General features: G+C 40.8%; 6 protein-coding genes across 23 annotated transcripts in view; 2 read left to right on the top strand and 4 right to left on the bottom strand.

Moving 5' to 3' along the window:
* LOC124314395 overlaps window positions 1-13,398 on the bottom strand; it is a 27,267-nt gene extending 13,869 nt beyond the window's left edge. Inside the window, exons 1-12 of one of the 7 annotated variants that reach the window (XM_046779588.1) lie at window positions 13,092-13,398; window positions 12,511-12,958; window positions 12,406-12,448; window positions 3,631-3,836; window positions 2,432-3,568; window positions 2,201-2,354; window positions 2,056-2,148; window positions 1,862-1,983; window positions 1,619-1,794; window positions 1,343-1,550; window positions 1,134-1,277; window positions 296-937 (exon numbers count right to left, since the gene is read on the bottom strand). In XM_046779588.1, the coding sequence (XP_046635544.1) occupies window positions 773-937; window positions 1,134-1,277; window positions 1,343-1,550; window positions 1,619-1,794; window positions 1,862-1,983; window positions 2,056-2,148; window positions 2,201-2,354; window positions 2,432-3,568; window positions 3,631-3,836; window positions 12,406-12,448; window positions 12,511-12,958; window positions 13,092-13,114 (2,919 nt within the window). In that variant the 5' untranslated portion in view covers window positions 13,115-13,398 and the 3' untranslated portion in view covers window positions 296-772. Of the gene's footprint in view, window positions 1-295; window positions 938-1,133; window positions 1,278-1,342; window positions 1,551-1,618; window positions 1,795-1,861; window positions 1,984-2,055; window positions 2,149-2,200; window positions 2,355-2,431; window positions 3,569-3,630; window positions 3,837-7,506; window positions 8,346-9,601; window positions 9,746-9,810; window positions 10,019-10,087; window positions 10,264-10,330; window positions 10,453-10,520; window positions 10,608-10,665; window positions 10,820-10,885; window positions 12,449-12,510; window positions 12,959-13,091 lie in introns of those variants that run through there. The other 6 variants (XM_046779540.1, XM_046779531.1, XM_046779570.1 and 3 more) reach the window with 6 other exon arrangements.
* The window catches only part of LOC124315050 (lysine-specific demethylase 4C-like), a 291,933-nt gene that overhangs the window by 61,596 nt on the left and 209,784 nt on the right, over window positions 1-20,553 (bottom strand). The gene's annotated exons all lie outside the window — the stretch shown is intronic.
* Window positions 8,463-9,777, top strand: LOC124316468 (U-scoloptoxin(11)-Sm2a-like). Of its 2 annotated transcripts, none has more exons than XM_046782445.1 (5): window positions 8,463-8,607; window positions 8,734-8,973; window positions 9,046-9,115; window positions 9,174-9,322; window positions 9,391-9,777. In XM_046782445.1, the coding sequence occupies exons 1-5, from the start codon at window positions 8,506-8,508 to the stop codon at window positions 9,565-9,567; spliced, it is 738 nt and encodes a 245-aa protein (XP_046638401.1). In that variant the 5' UTR covers window positions 8,463-8,505; the 3' UTR covers window positions 9,568-9,777. The 2 variants fall into 2 exon arrangements, with proteins under 2 accessions (XP_046638401.1, XP_046638408.1); XM_046782452.1 differs by having other exon boundaries at window positions 8,564-8,607; window positions 8,661-8,973.
* Window positions 13,623-16,976, top strand: LOC124314471 (fanconi-associated nuclease 1-like). The gene is made up of 7 exons (XM_046779686.1): window positions 13,623-14,802; window positions 14,864-15,174; window positions 15,240-15,597; window positions 15,652-15,848; window positions 15,908-16,454; window positions 16,514-16,628; window positions 16,694-16,976. The coding sequence occupies exons 1-7, from the start codon at window positions 13,714-13,716 to the stop codon at window positions 16,843-16,845; spliced, it is 2,769 nt and encodes a 922-aa protein (XP_046635642.1). The 5' UTR covers window positions 13,623-13,713; the 3' UTR covers window positions 16,846-16,976.
* Window positions 17,014-19,080, bottom strand: LOC124315650 (cystinosin-like). Of its 3 annotated transcripts, none has more exons than XM_046781473.1 (11): window positions 18,939-19,080; window positions 18,762-18,873; window positions 18,519-18,704; window positions 18,308-18,448; window positions 18,130-18,229; window positions 17,948-18,067; window positions 17,718-17,888; window positions 17,533-17,650; window positions 17,364-17,466; window positions 17,201-17,297; window positions 17,014-17,084 (listed from the first exon to the last, which is right to left on the bottom strand). In XM_046781473.1, the coding sequence occupies exons 1-10, from the start codon at window positions 18,988-18,990 to the stop codon at window positions 17,204-17,206; spliced, it is 1,197 nt and encodes a 398-aa protein (XP_046637429.1). In that variant the 5' UTR covers window positions 18,991-19,080; the 3' UTR covers window positions 17,014-17,084; window positions 17,201-17,203. The 3 variants fall into 3 exon arrangements, with proteins under 3 accessions (XP_046637429.1, XP_046637421.1, XP_046637414.1); XM_046781465.1 differs by having other exon boundaries at window positions 17,014-17,123; XM_046781458.1 differs by having other exon boundaries at window positions 17,014-17,297.
* LOC124317593 lies at window positions 18,961-20,469 on the bottom strand. The gene is made up of 2 exons (XM_046782774.1): window positions 20,381-20,469; window positions 18,961-20,124 (listed from the first exon to the last, which is right to left on the bottom strand). The coding sequence occupies exons 1-2, from the start codon at window positions 20,384-20,386 to the stop codon at window positions 19,612-19,614; spliced, it is 519 nt and encodes a 172-aa protein (XP_046638730.1). The 5' UTR covers window positions 20,387-20,469; the 3' UTR covers window positions 18,961-19,611.

The following is a 20,553-nucleotide window of genomic DNA, read 5'->3' on the forward strand; positions in this document are numbered from 1 at the left end:
TTTAACCCGGAAGGAAAGAATTAACTGAGAATACGCATGAGAAGGTATTCGACGGTAAGACAACGCATCACGTCCCTTAAGGTTAAAAAAAAAAATTCGAATTGGACGACAAAACCAGACAAATAGTAAACTACCAATCCATCAGATGCCCAAATTTCCAATACCTTTATCCTAATAAAAAAGAAATGAAGAAGAAGAAATAAAACACAAAATAAGGAGGAACCGATTCTTCATTGTTCTTCATTTTAACACCAAATCAACTGCAAAAGTTCAAATAACAAAAATTCGATTATCATGTTCTATGTTAACTGTATTGATATTAACCGAAAAAAAGTCCCATTACAACTCAGCCAACACCGAATGGATGGGTCATAAAAGCAAAGTAGGATTACATAATGTTTTATCGGCATTAAATGATTGATGTTTTTAAACCAACCGCAAATCTAACAAAGCAAAGGAGGGCATTAACCGACAGATCCATTCGCCATAAGGAAAAAAACGGGCGAATACACGTCGCGCACTTTGTGATAACGTCACTTGGAGTGAAACCGTTAACCATACCCGCCAAAAAATCCTTACGCATCAAACAAACAAGAACGCGAGAGAATCTTTTAAAAAAGAAAAAAAGGCCAAACAATCACGCCGATAAAGTTCCTTTGGTAACTGTAACTTAAACTAGACAAGGTGACGAGAGAGATAAGAAAAGTAGAAACATAAGGATCTAACTTGGATTTGGGGACGACTGGATGGATTGCAGCTCGTAGGCGGTGCTCTACAACGACGACAGCAAATCTCCGTTGGCGTATAATTGCTTGGCTCGTCGCTGGAAGTCGTCGGAAATCCAAGTTTGCCGTAACAGCTGCGATTCTTCTTTTAGGACGTCAGGAAGGTCACGGCGGAGTGAAGACTGACGCATTCTCTTGCCGGCCATCGAGCTCTAGAAATAGAATTAGTTTTGACAAGTTTAAATTCGGTAGGGAGATGAGAGCATTGATTAACAATCCAAACATCTTTCAAATCACATTGTTTAAAGTGCAAAATCATTTCTAACAATTATAACAGGATTGTTACAATCTCAAACTACGTCTGCAAGCCATAAAACTCGTGACATGTGAGTAAAACATAAACCACACCTGGGTAAATTCGGCTGCCTTTTTACAGGCGCGGAGCACGACTTCTTTTTCGAAATTATCCGGCAAAAAGACGTCTTGTATCAAGCCACAATCTTTAGCTTGCGTGGCCGTGAGACGTAGGCCTTCAAAGAAAAGCAACTTATCCTGCAATTTGAGAAATAAACAATTACCAACAACTCTCAGACAATCCCATTTATAATAAAATTTACCAAATTCCTGGACACCGATGGAAGAGTCAGCGAGAGACCACCTTCATAGCTTTGTCCGAGTTTGACGTACGGCAAACAAAATGAGGTTTTATCACAAGCGTACACTGCATCCAGGTAAGGGAGCATGGCAACACCCAAGCCCATGACAGATCCCACCAGGCCTCCAATGAGCATTTTGTCACAGTTGGCCAGTTCCGTAATACACTCCCTAATTATAAAAATAGAAAATGAAATGCAACTCTGGCATAGACACGCATCATTTGTAGGTCTACTTACTGGAGGTTACTCACGGTGGTCATGGCTGATTCCAGCCTTTGAGCCATATTGTCGTGGATAAGGGAAGGAAAGTCGATTCCGTTGCAGAAATCCGGTCCAGATGAGGTGATTAAGACCACATGGATTGATGTTTCCATTTTTAGCTTTCGCAACACCATGGACAGCTCTTTCAAAATCTAGAGAGATGATTACAGAAGAATGTTTGATGAAATCGCATTGCACAACTAAATTTGTTGATATTACATTTGAATTCAGACTGTTGCGTAATATAGATGTCCTGGGGCAGAGTTTTACACAAAGCAGCTGATCTCTACAACTGATTTGAATCTCCTGACATTTGGCGCTCAGTTTGGACACTAAATCGTCTACAAAAAACAGAAACGGGGCATTTGAATATGATTTTACTGAATGAAAAAGTTTAGTATATATACTGGTACCATGCTGAGCGGATCCCAGCTCATGTGAAATTTTGACAGACGTGTAAGAATGATCGCTCAACAAGAAGAGGGAACGCTGCACTGCTGCAGAAACTAAAATACAAATTATTAAAAATTTTCTTTCGATAGAAAAACAACTAAAAACCTTCTTGAGAATGAAGAGTCTTCCGTTTGTTGTTCTGATTCCCATTGGAGCTGGAGTCTGAGGAAAAAGTTCGTCGGCGAACGATTACCGAGCTATCAGCAGGATTGGCCAGTTTACGAGGAACGTGAACCACTTTGTCTTCATTGGTTGAGTTCTATAAATAAAAAAATTTGAAATTGAGTTTAGACTCTTTAAATAAATGGAAATGATAAGTAGTACGGTGGTACATACCATACTGGTCGGTGTTAACTCGAAATCAAAACTAGAGTCATCCTTTTTGGCGCGTTTGCCACGGCGAGGACCTCGCACTTCTTTATCTGTAGACTGGAACTCCTTGTAGGTAATCGCAGATATCCGTCTTTTGTTAAGTCCGCGTTCCTTAATGTCCCGCAACATGTTCTGGACCATCTCGTCCTCGCAGAGCTTTTCAACTTCTCTGAAATGACCAGAAAGTGACCTGGGTGTAGGTGTTGACTTGGGTTTAGATTTTACTTCAAAGCTTTCTTCGTTGATCTCCGTTCCGCGGCAGATTGTCGATTGCTCTTTGACTAATTTCGTAACTATAATATTCGTCACGTTTGACAGGGGCATTTCTTCCTCAACGGGTTCTTCATTCAAAGATTCACCATGCCGCTTGGCAATTGCAGCTTCCAGTTCATCCGTTAGAGGATTAAGCGGAGTCAAAGCGGGAGTATCCAATCCAAAATCCGTCTCTGAATTGCAAGAAACGAAGAATGTTTCATTTGCCAAAGAATCTAGTTCTTCATCGAATGAGTCTTCAAAATGTAGATCTGGCGGAGGACGACTCTTGTCTGTTTCATAACCCGAGTTAGGTGATTTGAACAACTGAGGCATAGTAACGGAATCATCGAAACTGGCGTCACTATCAATTTCCTGTGTTATGAACAAAAGAGGCATAGTAGAGGAATCACTGACACTGGCGTCACTCTCATTTCCTTGCATTTTTTCGGATTGGTTCAACTCTGATGTATAGGCTTGTTTCATCGAGGCTAATTGCGATCTCTTGTCCTCTTCGTCCATAAGTGTACCACCACCGGTAAACAAAGATGTTGTGGAAGTCACCGTTCTGTTCATTTCTTCGTCGCTTAAGATTTTCATGCTTGGCGGCCCTGCAGTACATGGTTGCATCATCGGCGATGTTTCTCTATAAGATGTATACAATGGCGATGACTCGATTTCTGTCACTTGATCGGGGCTCTGTGCAGGGCAAGGGTGATTGAAAACTGATTGATCAGGTGTATGTACAGGTGATTCATTATTTTGCTTAGATTCAGGTACAGGTGATGCCTTGATTGAGGGTGTCTGTTGAAGTTCTTCACCTCCAGAGATCTGGTCAGCAGCGATTACCTTAAATGAACAAATACTTTAGATAATTTCTGACATTTAGTGTATAGCTAAAGGTTACTCACTTCTATCTTAATGGAATGCTGTGGAATATCAAGGTGCAATTCCTTCGATGAAATAGGAGAGGTAACATAGTTTGAAACTTGTTGAGGTTCTAGAATTGGTTTTACTTTCTCAACATATTCAACCACTTCAATCTCTGGGTGATTGGGATCTTTTCCAAGAACTGGCTGCGGGATTTTGAACCTCTTTGGCTGAGGGAAAGATTTCTTTGCCCGTTGGCCAAAGGGTTTATTTACTTCTGTGGCCTTCCTAACGTCAGTAGATGCTTCATCTTCACGCACATGTTTCTTGCATTGGACGTTCACTTCCGCGGACTGATGCGTCTTGGCACAGGATTCCAAGTCTTCCAGTTCGCCTATTGGATTGGTACTACTCTCTACATTTTCGACAAAGGGGGCTATCTCAACAGATTCTTCTTCGGACTGAAATATGCCGAGAAATGCCGACCAAACGCGCAACTTTTCTTTTTTGGCTTCCACTTTGCTCTTTAACTTTTCCTCAATTTCCTTCTTAATCCTGTCCGTAATCATGTCCGTAACATTGGTCTCCTTTTCACAATTCTTACTTGTCTTGAAAGTTTCAATGACTTGGCTTATCAGCTTTCCCAATGAATCAAAAGAATCAAAAACTTGTTTTAAAAATTCTGCTTCGTCGCCTTCCGCTTTTTTAATTCCATCCAGAATTTCTTGATTGGCGTCGGCTGCAACTGTCAATATAAAAATATAATAAAAGGCATTTAATTATAGAAGGAGATTATACGAAATTAACAGAAAAAAGGGAGAACAAAGTTTTAACTTACCGTTGATAAGATCAGAAGACGCCATAATATCTTCCAAGCCGATTCTCCTCAGGATAAACAGACAACCTTTCGGTTACGTTGTTTGAGCTTGACTGTTTGAATCTAGAGTATACTTATCATCTTCGCGACAATTCCTATCAATAAGCCTGTCTATTTCATACCAACGTTTGTTTACAGCTTCCGTACTGCATTCCACGAATCGATTAAAGAAACGAGTAACCAGCTGCACTATTTTGCAGAAAAGGCTTAGCAACCACCCCCCGCAAATGAAACGCAAAATCGTTGCAGATCAGAGAACTAAAATTCCAGTTAGAGCCAAAATGATTTTATCTTTTTCTCAAAAAAAGTTTTAGAATAATAAAAATGGGGTTGAACGCACAGAGAGACATAACCCGTAACTAAGTCTAAGTGAATATCTTAAATAGTTACAGGTTTGTGTTAAGCGTCTTGGCCAATTCCGGGGTTGATACTCAAACGAAGCTAATTGTAGACATTTGCCAATTGTTCCCGTTTGCTCACATTTTTCTATATTTAACTTATCGTCTTTGGCGGCCGTAATCATTTTCTTAATGTCATTAGACGCTTCTTTGTTTGCTTTCTTGCATTATTTTAATCGCTTCTTTATTCTCATGCCTGCATAAAATAAGATGCCGAAAAGAGTCGATGGGGGTTGAAAGTGAAGGAAGATTGACCTCAGGGAGGCTGACCCTTTTGTGAAAAGTTTCCGATTTCTATACACTGGGAAAAAGAAGAGTATCGTGTTTGGAAGTATTTAAAATACTTGGCTGTCAAGATGTAGGCCTACTGATTTGTGTGGACAACAGTTGGTCCCCAATAATAAAATTGGGATGAACCACGCAATGCCCTACACTTCATTTTACAGCCCAGACGCAACAGCAGTAAATTGTTAGATAGGAAAAGAAAAACGACGTGATATTAAATTTCATCCGAGGTGCCAGAAATTTTACAGCTAAAAACAACGCGGAAATGGGCAAAAGTCGGAGCCTAAACAGAAGTTGGCCAAGATGAATTCAGCGTCAAATCTCAGCAAGTGAAAATGTGAAATTGATGCTACAGAAAATAAATCTTAATCGACCATGACAGACGCAGAAAGGCGTGGTGTCAAGAGAAGTTCCCGCGAACTGCAACAACATTTACCAAGACGCCCACAAGAAAAGGCTAGAGCTCACAACGGGACCTCATCACAGGTTAATTGTTTTTTAGCTTGTTTTGTACTCCCATTTCTTTGAGTTGTTTGCCAAGAAAATAAGGTTGTTACGTTTCCACAGATCAGGATTTAATTTTAACATGTCTAGACTTTTAGGAAAGACCATCATAGTCTTTACCGACTCGGGAAATTATTTAAACTAATACGGCCAAAGTCTAAAAAACAAGCGACAGAAAATCAAGAGATTTAACGTAGAAGAATGAAGAGTTCGTAATTCGAAAATAAGCAGATTGCCCACCATTCCCGAATCTATGAATATTATCTATGCCCACCAATCCCGAAAAAAATACGATTGAAAATGTGGACTATCCAAGTGTGCATAATATTTGTTTTTATCAGCCACGCTCGCTCATCTAAGGTCGGACGCTTTTGACGTACTTGGAGAAGGCCGATGGTCGTAAAAAATAGGCCTTCTTACCCGATGGACAGAATGCCGATGGCGCAATAAAAAACCTCAGAAAAATTTTCTCCGTAGTTCTGTTTTAGTGATCGCAAGTTGCGCAAGGAACAAACACCTGTTGTTAACTTTTACGTGAGCATGTCGGACGTCAAAAAACGTGGAACGAATCGTTCGAAAGATGTAACCAAGACGGCCGGAAGGAAAATTTGGAAACGGGTCAAGTGTTAACACTACGCCATCGGTATTTTATCTTTTAAAAGAGTCATGAATACATTTTTAATGAGAATGTCTTTACACGAGAGATTTAGAATTATTTAAAAAAAAATGCTGATGAAATAGAACCTGACTGTGAATGCAAATGCGAATGAAAAGAGTCGTATTTCAACGTTGCCCCCTTTGATGTTCTTTTAATAAATCAAAATTTTCTACAAAAAATAGCTCCCTAATTAACCTATTCAAACAGGTAATTCAAGAGATACGACAAGAGGAAGTCTTAGGAGAAGAGGCTTCAGGTGAAAGTTGAGAAAATGCTGGACCCAGCCGTGGGCTCAGCCGTACAAAAAACAACCAATCCTTGGGCAATACAACCGAAAAGTTTTTCCATCAAATTCCTAACCATGATCTTGTTACTCGCCCCACTGACGCCCGATTCAATAAAGCCGGCACAATCTACTGGAATAACATTTAAGTAAAAGATTATCTCTAGATTTAACATTTCAAAAATACAGTCTGAAGGATCGCAGATTGAATTACTATAATCCAACTATTTCCATTTGACAAAAAGACCGGACATAAAGTTGTTGCAATATCGAGTTGATTTTACGCCGGAAATCGATCACCCTGGTGTAAAAAAAGCTCTCATTCGAGTCCACGAGGAAATGAGACTCTTCTCTTCTTTTCTGACAAACTTCCCATTAATCATGCCCTATGGAATAGAAACCGCATAGAAAAATTCTTCTCTGCTCTTCCTATGTGCTTAGACATCAGTAAAAGATGGCAAAAACAAAAAGTACAATCGACACAAGTGCCGTCGTAAAATTCGTCATCATAATCATTTTTTGTACATTATCATACGAAAGCTATAACACCACGACAGAAGCAGCGACCATCCCACCGAGACCGTATTCCCTATACACAGCGCAACTTTATTAGGAAACAACGAAAGAAATTGGTTGGCGAATGACACCTTGTCAAACACAATTGCACCATTGACAAAGAAATCGGAAAATTTCTGAGAACTACCCTTTCAAATTACGTTTCCAGTTAGTTGGCCACCATTCACAGAAAGATCGCGAATACGTCACCAATTAAATGAAAATGAAACGGAACGAAAACGGAGAAAGTCCAGCCGGTTTAGAATCGCATCATGATCTTCGTGATTGTTACCAATAAAACAACACAAACTTTTTCACCGGAAGGAAAAAATAACTATAAAAATATATGTTAGAAGGTATTGTTCTATGTTAACTGTATTGATATTAACCGAAAAAAAAAATCCCATTACAACTCAGCCAACACCGAATGGATGGGTCATAAAAGCAAAGTAGAATTACATAATTTTTTTCGGGATTGAATGATGGATGTTTTTAAACCAACCGCAATTACAAAGCAAAGGAGGGAATTAACCGTCTGTCAATTAAACTGGATGGGAGTAGAACAGGCACTCGGTTTCTGGTGTGAAAGGTAAATTAAATCTTGATTTGGTTTACATGTACATAAATAACGGGAGAGAACAAATTGCGTGAAGGATTAACGGCGAGCCGACACTTCAGTCCCCCCCCCCCACAACCCGCGCGTGAAAAAACAACTTCAACGAAACAAAAGACAGATCGTCTCGCCATAAGGAAAAACACGGGCGAATACACGTCGCGCACTTTGTGATAACGTCACTTGGAGTGAAACCGTTACATACCCGCCAAAAAATCCTTACGCATCAAACAAACAAGAACGCGAGAGAATCTTTTAAAAAAGAAAAAAAAGGCCAAACAATCACGCCGATAAAGTTCCTTTGGTAACTGTAACTTAAACTAGACAAGGTGACGAGAGAGAGATAGAAAAGTAGAAACATAAGGATCTAACTTGGAATTGGGGACGACTGGATGGATTGCAGCTCGTAGGCGGTGCTCTACAACGACGACAGCAAATCTCCGTTGGCGTATAATTGCTTGGCTCGTCGCTGGAAGTCGTCGGAAATCCAAGTTTGCCGTAACAGCTGCGATTCTTCTTTTAGGACGTCAGGAAGGTCACGGCGGAGTGAAGACTGACTCATTCTCTTGCCGGCCAGCGAGCTCTAAAAATAGAATTAGTTTTGATAAGTTTAAATTCGGTAGGGAAATGAGAGCATTCGAGTGACGTCACACCACCACCACTAGACCGTCGCCACCCACTAACACAGTTTAGTTAGGCAATCGCAGTTAGCCTCCAGAATACGCTCAGGACCCACCAGTGGAATGATGGCTCCATGTCAACTCTGTGTCATTTTACTCTTCATTGCGCCTTTGGCCAGTTGTTCCAGCTCGGAAAATGACCTTATTACCCAATATCCTTTACAAGTAAGCCTCACAACCTTTTTTTTGTTTGAATCCCTTTAAAAGATATTGTTAAGTGTCGCCTGCCGTAAAAAAAAACAAAAAAGAGATCTGCTTGGCTTGACGGTCGGTCCAATTTCCCGAGTGCAGATAAGGAGCGAGCGTGACCTTCCAAACTGCGCAACTGCAAACACTGTTTGTAGCATACTCCAGAAGAGATATTGGATTCCGTCCATTCTCAATCGCTATTGTCGATGCCCCGAGGGAGTCGACTGCCCAGCCGATTGGACAGGACCCGACGATCTGACCGTCAGCAATGTGACATCGCTCGTTCGAGTCATTAAGGGCCCAGCGTATTCCCTACCACTAAATAATCGGGCGCAAATGAAAGTAAGCCCCATTCGTAATTGTCACTAAATCGAAATGAAATTTAAAATTCTTTTCCGGCCGGGTAATTGACAGTTCTGCGCTTCCATGAAAGGGATCGAAACATGCGCACCTAATCAATCGGCAGTCAACATCAGAATAAACGGTAAAGACCCAAACATTCTTCAATCACATTGTTAAAAGCGCAAAATCCTTTCCCATAGGATCGTCACAAGCTCAGACTACGTCACAATTTCCGAGTACCCGCGTTCTTTGCAAATGCCCTAGCAATCACACGTGGCAGCAATCTTCAGTGACGGGCGACGAGAATACAAGTCCGACTACTACCACTTCATCCTATACATGTAAACCCGTAAGTCTCCCATTCCAAGTGTTAAGCCCCTCGATACTGACGAGAGTAATTCCTTTCCTAATTTCTAGTTAAAACGATGTCGTCTGCGAGCGAGTTGTGGAGCAATCACAACCGACACTTTTTCTGTCTACCCTTACTGTCTGTGCCGACGAGGCAGCGTGTGTACCATTGAAAATCGAACGCAAACTCACGTCGAAGAGCTTCACTATTCAGGGCCAGCCTATCTAGGCGTCTGCAAGCCATAAAACTCGTGACATAAAAGTAAAACAGAAACCATACCTGGGTAAATTCGGCTGCGATTTTACAGGCGCGGAGCACGACTTCTTTTTCGAAATTATCCGGCAAAAAGACGTCTTGTATCAAGCCACAATCTTTAGCCTGCGTGGCCGTGAGACGTCGGCCTTCACAGAACAGCAAGTTATCCTGCAATTTGAGAAATAAACGATTATAAACAACTGTCAAACAATTCCACTCAAAGTCAAATTTACCAAATTCCTGGACACCGATGGAAGAGTCAGCGAGAGACCACCTTCGTAGCTTTGTCCGAGTTTGACGTACGGCAAACAAAATGAGGTTTTATCACAAGCGTACACTGCATTCAGGTAAGGGAGCATGGCAACACCCAAGCCCATGACAGATCCCACCAGGCCTCCAATGAGAATTTTGTCACAGTTGGCCAGTTCCGTAATAAACTCCCTGATTATAAAAATAGAAAAATTAAATGCAACTCTGGCATAGACACGCATTATTTGTGGCTCTACTTACTGGAGGTTGCTCACGATGGTCATGGCTGATTCCAGCCTTTGAGCCATATTGTCGTGTATAAGAGAAGGAAAGTCTATTCCGTTGCAGAAATCCGGTCCAGATGAGGTGATTAAGACCACGTGAATTGATGTCTCCATTTTTAGCTTACGCAACACCATGGACAGCTCTCTCAAAATCTAGAGAGATGATTACAGAAGAATGTTTGATGAAATCGCATTGCACAACTAAATGTGTTGATATTACATTTGAATTAAGACTGTTGCGTAATATAGATGTCCTGGGGCAGAGTTTTACACAAAGCAGGTGATCTCTACAACTGATATGAACCTCCTGACATTTGGCGCTCAGTTTGGACACTAAATCGTCTACAAAAATAAAACAAAAACGAGCCATTAAAATATGATTTTACCGAATGAAAAGTTAGAACATGTACCGGCGGATCCCAGCTCATGTGAACTTTTGACAGATGTGTAAGAATGATCGTTCAACGAGAAGAGGGAACGCTGCACTCCTGTAGAAACTAAAATACAAACTTTTTATAATCTCATTTCGATAGAAAACTTTAAGCAATTAACAACCATCTAGAGAATGTAGAGTCTTCCGTTTGTTGTTCTGATTCCCGTCAGCGCTGGAGTCTGAGGAAAAAGTTCGTCGGCGAACGATTACCGAGCTATCAGCAGGATTGGCCAGTTTACGAGGAACGTAAACCACTTTGTCTTCATTGGTTGAATTCTATTAATCGAAAAAAAAACACAATTGAGTTTAGACTCTTTAAATAAATGGAAATTGAATACATACGAGAATTGGTTCCCATTGCTGTAGCGCTTGATCTTGTGGGGATGAATCCACAACAGGAGTCGAAGTTGTTCGTGACATCTTCTTCTTCCTTGGGGGTGTCACCTCATAATCAATACTAGAGTCATCCTTTTTGGCGCGTTTGCCACGGCGAGGAGCTCGCACTTCTTTATCTGAACCATTAGACTGGAACTCCTTGTAGGTAATTGCAGAAATTCGTCTTTTGTTTAGTCCACGTTCCTCGATGTCCCGTAACATATTTTGCACCATCTCGTCCTCGCAGAGCTTTTCCACTTCTCTGGAATGACGAGAAAGTGACCTGGGTGTAGGTGTTGACTTGGGTTTGAATTTTGTTTCAAAGTTTGCTTCGGTGATCTCCGTTCCGCCTTCTACAGATGCCTCATCTACATTGTTCAATTTGAGTGGTTTATGAACAGCCAACGGTCCCATTTTACTCTTGGGGCCGATTTTATGAAACTTGTACGGCTTCACGGACGGTTTTCTTTCTTCTAATTTATCTCTCGCTTCTTGTTCATCTGAATCCGGATGATATTCTAAATCTGACAGAGTAATAGAGGCATTACCTTTACCGCTCTCCGTGCGGCTGGATTCCGAATGTTCTTTGACTATTTTATGTCGATGGCCTGAACGTCCATGACCCACTATTTTCGTCACTATGATATTCGTCATGCTTGACAGGGGCCTTTTTTCCTCCTCGGGTTCGTCAATCAAAGATTCACCATGCAGCTTGGCCATCGCAGCTTCCAAATCATCGGTTAGAGGATTGAGCGGAGTAAGGGCGGGAGTAGGCGGATGATGGATGTCTTGCAGATCAGGAATTGGTTTCGGGCTCACAGGTTTGTTTAAACTGGTCAAGTGAGAAAGATCAATAGCAACATCAGTGGAGGTTGTTGTCAACTCTTCGCTGGTTTGAACTTCTTCTTGGTCTTGACCATCCAATCCAAAATCCGTCTTGGAATCTGAAGAACCGAAGAGCGTTTTATTTGCCAAAGTAACCAGTTCTTCATCGAAAGAATCTTCAAAAAGTAGATCTGGGGGAGGACGGCTCTTGTCTGTTTCATAACCCGAGTTAGGTGATTTGAACAACTGAGGCATAGTAACGGAATCATTGAGACTGGCGTCACTCTCATTTCCCTGCATTTTTTCGGATTGGTTCAACTCTGATGTATAGGCTTGTTTCATCGAGGCTAATAGGGATTTCTTGTCCTCTTCGTCCATGAGTGAACCACCACCAGTAAACAAAGATGTTGTGGAAGTCACCGTTCTGTTCATTTCTTCGTCGCTTAACATCTTTGCGCCTGATGGCTCTGCAGTACATGGTTGCGTCGTAGGCGATGTTTCTCTATAAGATGTATACAATGGCGATGGCTTGATTTCTGTCACTTGATCGGGGCTCTGTGCAGGGCAAGGATGATTGAAAACCGATTGATCAGGTGTATGTACAGGTGATGCATTATTTTGCTCAGATTCAGGTACAGGGGATGCCTTGATTGAGGGTGTCTGTTGAGGTTCTTCACCTCCAGAGATCTGGTCAGCAGCGATTACCTTAAATGAACAAATACTTTAGATTATTTCCGACATTTAGTGTATAGCTAAAGGTTACTCACTTCTATCTTAATGGAATGCTGTGGAATATCAAGGTGCAATTCCTTCGATGAAATAGGAGAGGTAACATAGTTTGAAACTTGTTGAGGTTCTAGAATTGGTTTTACTTTCTCAACATATTCAACCACTTCAATCTCTGGGTGATTGGGATCTTTTCCAAGAACTGGCTGCGGGATTTTGAACCTCTTTGGCTGAGGGAAAGATTTCTTTGCCCGTTGGCCAAAAGGTTTATTTACAGACCTCCCATCATTTAGTGTTTGACTTGTTCCTGGAACAGGATTGATTGGGGTTCTCATGATTTTCTCCAAGTTTGCTATGGTGGAGTGCTGGGTTGGTGAATAGGTTGCACTTTGGAAATCATGTCGTTGGGTGTTACTTTCATTGCCACTGCTGCTACTTTGATAAGACTCTGAATCTTTCGAGGTAGATGAAGGTCTAGCAGCTGCTGACCTTGAACAAAAATGAAATCAAAACGGTTAAAATTACATTAAAGTAAGCCAACAAGTTTAAATGTAAATTGATTAACAACTAAGTTAACACTTCAATAAATATCTCAGAACATGTAAAGTTGCAAACTACTCACTTTGAACTTGCATCTGAAGACATGCTTCTGCAAACCTACGTAGCCTATGTGCTTCCCGGGACCAGTTTACGCGCCACTCAGCAACTTCCCTCCACAATCCGTTCAATTTATACAATGTCTTGAACAGGAGTAGGTAATTTATCTATACATTCGCGGCAAAGCTTATTTATCGACAGAATCAGTGAAAAAGAAGGGAAGAGAAGACGACGATTTCACTTTTTTCTGCACAAATCGACAACGTGACGTCATGTAGTTCTAACCATGCCCCTATTCGTCTGCTGATTGAAAGGTTTGAAACACATGTGATGTGAGCGAGAGAGAGAGTGAATCACGACTGGGCTTGAATGTCGTCCATATTGCATTTTTAATCAACCATGACAAATAATATTTTTTAAAATAAAAGTTTCAATTGATTTTCAACTTTACAATCAACTATTTTTGGTATTTTTTTAAATTTTTGTTTAATTTTTTTGATTCGTGATATTTTTTGATGAACTGGCAACGTAGAATACGACAAAATGTCGGCGCCCCGCAGCATTTTCAAAATATAAACAAACACGCGCGAGAAAAGTTGTTTGGAGAAAATTTTCCATGACAAGTGTTGGAACACTGAATGTAAAAAATGAATCGCAATCGTAAATCAGTGAGCAAAACACCAGTTCAAAAGACAAACTTGTTTCATTTTTTCCAACGAACCCCTTCTTCAGCTGTGCATAATCAAGTTTCTTCTACTCCGTTGGCAGATGCGTCCGTTTCAACACCATCTTCAAGTGCCCTAAACGCTTCCACTCCGTTTATAACGAGAGGAAGACCTCCAACAGAGTGTCCTGCCTGTAACAAAATTGTACCCTTTTACAAGTTGAATCATCATCTTGACAACGATTGTGTACCAAATTCGCCAAGCAGCAGCAGTCCAAAAGTCAGTCAGAGAACTACAAGGCTAATTGACTTGACGGTTCCAGAAATAGTCTTAAATAGCCCACCAAGTACTACAGCCAAGGAAGAAGTAATTACAGCATTAAACACTCCATCTTCAAATTTCATTCTAAATACTACTTCAACTCCATCTAAAGAAGAAAAACCTAATCCCTCATCCTCAACAGTAGTTTTTCACACTCCTCCTCCTACACCCCACATTCAAAATGAAAGAAGGAAATTCAATTCTTCATCTAAGAAAAATTTTGCTCGAAGAAGAGAAATAGCAAGACAGTTCAAAGACCGCCAAGTGGAAACAGATTACAAGAAACACTCGGAAAACAAATTAGACAAGCATGAAGATTGGTCTAGTGTTAAAAAGAAACTATTTACTGAAGAATCAAAGCCAAAGTTTGAAGGTTTACCTTACTACTTGGAAACATTTTTATTCTTGCTCAAGTCTACCTTTGATGAACCTCTCAATCAACATTTGTTCAACGAAGAAGATAAAGATACTTATAAAAATTTTAAATCGTTATCTTTGGAAGCTCAGAAACTTTACGCTCGTTTGTTTGCACGAAAATTCCAATGGCGAAGAAAGGAAAAAATCGATTATAAAGATATAGCTAGTGATTTGGGACCAGCACTAAAAGAATTGTGCTCATCTTCTCTCCTTCATGGAATAGATCAACTAGAAGATTTACCAACTCTGCTCAAACTGCTCACGCAATTAGAACTCAAGCAGTTGTTTAAAGACGCCAAAATTCCCTTCAATGGAAAAGGAAACGCAACAGAGGTTTGATTGATTAAATAATACATTTTAATAGCTGATTTACATAATCATTACTGTTTAATAGGCGCTCCTGAAACACTGCCGGAGTCAACCTTGTTTATCCGGAAGTTCGCTGTCAATGAAGGATCGCATGATTGCCAAAATCAAGGGTCATTACCTGAAGGAATGTTACAAATTGCATGAGGAAGCCCGTCGAACATTCCTTCGTCTTATTTTACTGAGTACACTCCATCAACGCCAAGAAGAAGAAGAAGAGAAAGGGCAACAGCAACAGAATTTCAAAATGCTTCAAGTCAAGATTGGAGACAAATGTTTTCCGTCTTATCGAATTCATAGACAGCGAGCCATTTTCAAGCACAGAGATCACTTTCTCAAGTAACTAAATTCTGCCTCTTTTTTTTCTAATCACATTTATTTTACATCTTATCTTTCTGTTTCAGATATGGCGAAGCTTCTCTACTAGAACTGCAAGTCCGGGAATCTTACGATAACAAGCAGTGGGGGACGTTGGTAGAGATGACGGATCCGATCCAGCAAGCTTTTGTCGAATATTCAAAAGAATATGGCAACGACGATCTCGACTTGCCCATCTTCCTGCGGCGATACACGGCCGGTTCTGTGTACGTTTACACCTTCAACAAACGGATCGAGGCTCTCCAGTGTTTAAAGAAATATCAAGAAGCAGTCGATCTAATTAGAATGTTGATCAACCAAGACGTTTACTTGCTTTCCCATCGAGGTCACTGGTACGAACGACTCGCCTTAAACTTGGAACAGCATCTAAAAGAACCCTATGAAGTATTTAATTTGTCTTGTTAATTGATAGTAGATGTTAATTATCTGTTGTCTTAGGCTTTCGAGATGATAAAAAATGCGCTGGACGATTCGTGGGTTTCTCCAGCACACAGATTTGCTCTAAGTCAAAGAGCTACGAGGCTTTGCCAATCGCCTAGATGGAAACAGAAACTAGAACCACTTCTTAGCGGTTTATCTCTTTTAATTCCTGCTGAACCGCGCTGTGTAACCATCACTGGACGCTCTTTACCCAGGTATTTTCTCCATTTGGATTTTTCTCTTGAATAATTTCAAATTTATTTACATTTTACAGGGATCTACCTGGACACAAGTCAATGTTTATACGAGGAGATTCAGAGATCAATACAGATGCTGGTGATGTCACACTTTGCTCTGTCGAAGAGCTTGTCCTTCAACACTACATGGAGAATGGTTACACACACGGCCTTCACGGCGAAGGATCGACTCTGTGGACAGTCATCGGTTTGCTGTTTTGGGATATCATTTACCAGTCGGAAATTGCCGATGTTTTCATCAGTCTTTTTCAAGCCATGCCACTTGATTTTGACACCTTGGATTTCTATCAATCCCGCAAAGAGATCATTGAGAATCGGTTGGAATGTATCCGTAACTGGTCCAGCTCTGAAATCGTGGAAGAAATCGCCAAAGTATGGGAACAAAATCACGGTCAAAGCTCTTTGGTTTCATGGGACAGATTTCGTGACCTCGAATCGATCGGCGGATTAGTCCAGTGCATACCTCCCCCGGTTCTGGCAGCCATTTCTCAAAGACTTTTACAAAACTATCGGCATTACCGTTCAGGATTTCCGGACTTGACAATATGGAATCCCCAACAAAAAGTAAAAAAACATAAATTAGATTAAGTTACGAGCTAAACTGACTGGCCATTTCTTTACAGATATGGAGAATAATCGAAGTCAAAGGTCCCAACGATCGCCTTTCGACCAAACAAACTTTGTGGCTCGATTTCCTCGTCTCGCTTGGCGTAGAGGCCGAAGTTTGCCACGTTGAAGGTTCACCATTTACTATAAATTTTAAAAATCTAGAAAAATGTATTAATTGCCTTTCCATTATTTAGCTGTTGGTGCTAAACGAATGGGAGCGACGCCTCAGGTTGCCGTCAAGAGCAAATCCCCGAGAACAGTGGACGATGAAGAGGATCGTGAAAGTGATAAAGTTGTACGGAAATCACGTCGCTTGACAGCGAAAAAGGATAGTGTAAGCAAGTAGTATTATTACTGTTTCTAGTTGAAAACCTGGATAGATTTTTATCATGATATTTTTATGCTGGTCAAAATCATGTATCAAACAAAGAGTAAATTCTATTTTGATGGTAAAATTACAAGTTGTTTCTACAATTACCTTTTTAGTTCATTTAAAAAGAAATTTAGCAATTAATTGTTTAAAAAGAAGCGCTTGTCTTCCAGTTGAGGACTCGCTAAGAGATATATATTTCCAATGAGACGGTTCTATAGTTTATACGGCAATAATCAATTAGACACCGAGATCTTAACAGAGAGAATATTGAGAATGGAAATCGAGTGGCAATATTAAACTAGAATATTAAAAAAAGGGGGAAATGTACCCATTATGCCATGATAGATGGGGTGCTACGATCGTCGTCAATTGGCAGATAATCGTCACGATTGATCGGAAGATAAACCGGAGATGGGTCGTTGTTCCTGTGAAAACAAGATACCCATGATTTAGAAACATCTTTTATAAAAATTAATTAGAGTATTACGAACCGATAGAGAACGTAGTGTTGGACGATGAAGAGCAAATCGAACATGACAGAGAATAGACCCAGTCCGAATTTGGTAGGATCACCAAACAAGGAATCCCAGTCATCTAGAATTCATCAAAATGAATGAATAAAATTTCTAGTTAAACCGATAATTCATTAAGAATGTATACCGTTATTATATGCCAATAGAAACATTTGGAGGACGCTCAACAATCCCCCGGTAATGTCAAGTAGCACTCCGCCAATCGAATATCCCACGGTGCTTTGTCGTTTGTAGTTCAGGTGAGCCTTCAACAATGAATTTAAACGTTATCACTCCCATCATTATTTTAATTTCTCATCGAGATAGAAATACCTGAGGGATGTATTTGATTAGAGTTACTAACAGCTTGACGTAGGAGCAATAGTAGAGGAGAGACAGATAGGTAATACTGTAAGTGATTGCAGCTATAGTGCTAAAGAAAATGAAGCCGGATGAGGCACCGATAAACGCCCAAGTGTAGGGCGATACTTTTTGGTCTCCTCTCTAAAGAATAGATATCAAATAATAAATGATAATCTGACGTATCAATTGATAGCTTATACCTCATAGATTATACACTGTATGGCAGTTAGAATAGAGAAAACGGTAGCGTGCACTGAAAATACGACGTCATTTGTCTGGACCGGGATAACGCCCATTGGATGGATTTCGTAATATTGGAGCTGAAATGTTGAAAGTTCTTTGATTTTACTGATAAAATAACCGCAACTGTGGTTCAACATACCTGAACGCTCGGTATCCAATAGAGACCCAAATTAAACATTCCATACACAAAATGGCCAAGGACATTGAGGACAACATAATCCAAGTTTAAACCCACAACACTATGGCAAACAGTAACAATTGGAAAGCAATTAGCACTTGATAACTTGTACTGATAAGATAATAGCAGGCTCACTCACCATTTTCTCTTAAAGTTTTCATAGATTTGGGGATAAAATGAAACAGACCAGGCGACAAAGTAGATCCACCCAACAGCAATGCATACAAAGAAAACTTCATCAGAATGAATAATGGTCACTCTGACATATGCCGCGTCATCACTAGTCAGAAAATAGAAAGTCACGAGTTATTTAGTGATTTAAAAAATCCAAGAAAATAATAACAACTCACTTTATGGCTGAGGTTGTAGCATTAAAGTATACAGTGACATGACCGCCATGAACAGCATGAATTGTCAAACTAAGATTCAGTCCATCTGGATTTCCATAAAGAGTCAGATTTCCCAGATTGGTTATCTTCTCTGCTGCACTGGCAGGTTCGTACAGAGGGTAGATCTCCACGGAATCATTAAAACCGCTGATGAAAAAACAATACATGTCATGAACCAAAATAAAAATATGCAAATAAACATACCTGAGAGACAAGACTACATCCGTTTCGCCACCAATATGGACTAGAACATCGTGAGGGATACAACTTAATTCACTTCCGCCGCAACCAGTCAAGACTAAGGGTAAAAGAAGACCTATAGAAAAACAAAAAAGTGTCAACTTCCAAAAATCCATAAAATATGGGAATTTAATAACTCACAGATGGCAATAGGCCATTGAAGTCCACTTTTACGAGATTGTGCTACAGTCATGTTGAATCAATTCTTGAAAGTTGTCGTGACCCTTCATCCAACGATGTATGTGTGTACGCCCCCCTTGGATTCTGACACTTGACATTCAATTCCACAACGCAGTAGCAGCAGACGACACACGAATTGGCCAAGAAAACGTAAACAATAATCTAGCAACGTTGCCAACACTCGAGAATATAATGTAAACTTTCCACAAAAGACGCATTCATCATCATTTTGATCGTGTACAAAAAAAAATGCAATTTCAGATTACACTCAAACGATTCAGCCGCAGTGGAAATATGTCGTACAAACTTAAATTTCATAGCATAGCTACTCCGTTCTCAGCAGTGAATCACGACTTGTTGTCACGCACCCCCAGCTCATGGCGTTATATGTTTCGGTAACACGTGATGGGTATAAAGCTCGCCCCCCTAACTCACCAGCAGAGCTAACACAAAAAAGCGAAATTCGCCAGTTCGTGATGTTGAACATCACGTTAACATCAGTACGCTATTTCACATTGTATATATATTCACGATGAAACTGGCGTCTTTTTCATTGGACCTTGACTGTGTGTGTACAACCCGCAAAAATAAAAATGAACAAAATAAAATTTAAAAATCAAATTGTTGTTTTGTTTTAAAAAGGACCGCTGTATTCACGTCCCAAAGGCCGCAATTTCCTTGGCGGGGGTGTGGTTTTTCGGGAGTCAGCCGAATCTCCCGTTGCAGTGCTGCTCCCGTTCCCACCGCTGCTGCTGCTGCTGGCCTGCTGCAAGACGTCACGCTGTCTGTCAAGTGTTTTGGCCAATACACGCAAAGCACTGGCCTTTTGAATGCACTCGAAAGTCATCAGCGAATCGTATGTCGATGACGTGGGTGACGGCGTCCGCTGCTGTTTGCCCGAGGCGGCGGATGGCCTCTGCTGTCCAGGATCGACCTCTTCCAGCAGAGAATCGTTGGTCCAAACGGAGAGCGATTCGTTCAAATTGTGGTACTCGGAAGACTCTTCTCTTTCGGCTGCCGGTTGTTCGGGACGGACTCGAGGATCGGTCACTTTGTGCGTCGCTGTTCGTAATCTCCGATTGGGATTGGCCGATTTCGGTCGCCGAAGTTCCGACGACGCCATCCTTGACCGACGTTCTAGCATCGACTAACAAACACACACAAATAAAAATGAGACTAGTACAATTTCCTTCTTTTTTTTCCACCCCATGTTCGTGTGTTCCAGGGCGCACCTGCGCACACCTGGGTGGGCAACAACGTTTCGAGGGGGGTGAATAGTCCCCCCCCCCCTCATATGGGACAGCTGTTGAATAATAACTGACGAGTTGCCCACGCAACCAATGTTCAAACCTAGTTCGATCGGAATACAAGCAAACATTCAAACTCGATGAGTCAGCATTTACCTTCATTATCTAACAAAAGTTAATACCTTTTAAACAGTTGTCCATTTTAGCCAATCGAATATCGCGCCAATAACATCGTTGCGTGTTTAACCGACTTGTTTGTGTGATGGCCTATTCCAGTTCAAAAGTTGTTTCAAATCATAAATTTTCCCGCCCTAATAATAAAAGAAAAA

This window comes from Daphnia pulicaria, chromosome 1 (assembly GCF_021234035.1).
Source record: "Daphnia pulicaria isolate SC F1-1A chromosome 1, SC_F0-13Bv2, whole genome shotgun sequence".
Lineage (NCBI taxonomy): Eukaryota > Metazoa > Arthropoda > Branchiopoda > Diplostraca > Daphniidae > Daphnia > Daphnia pulicaria.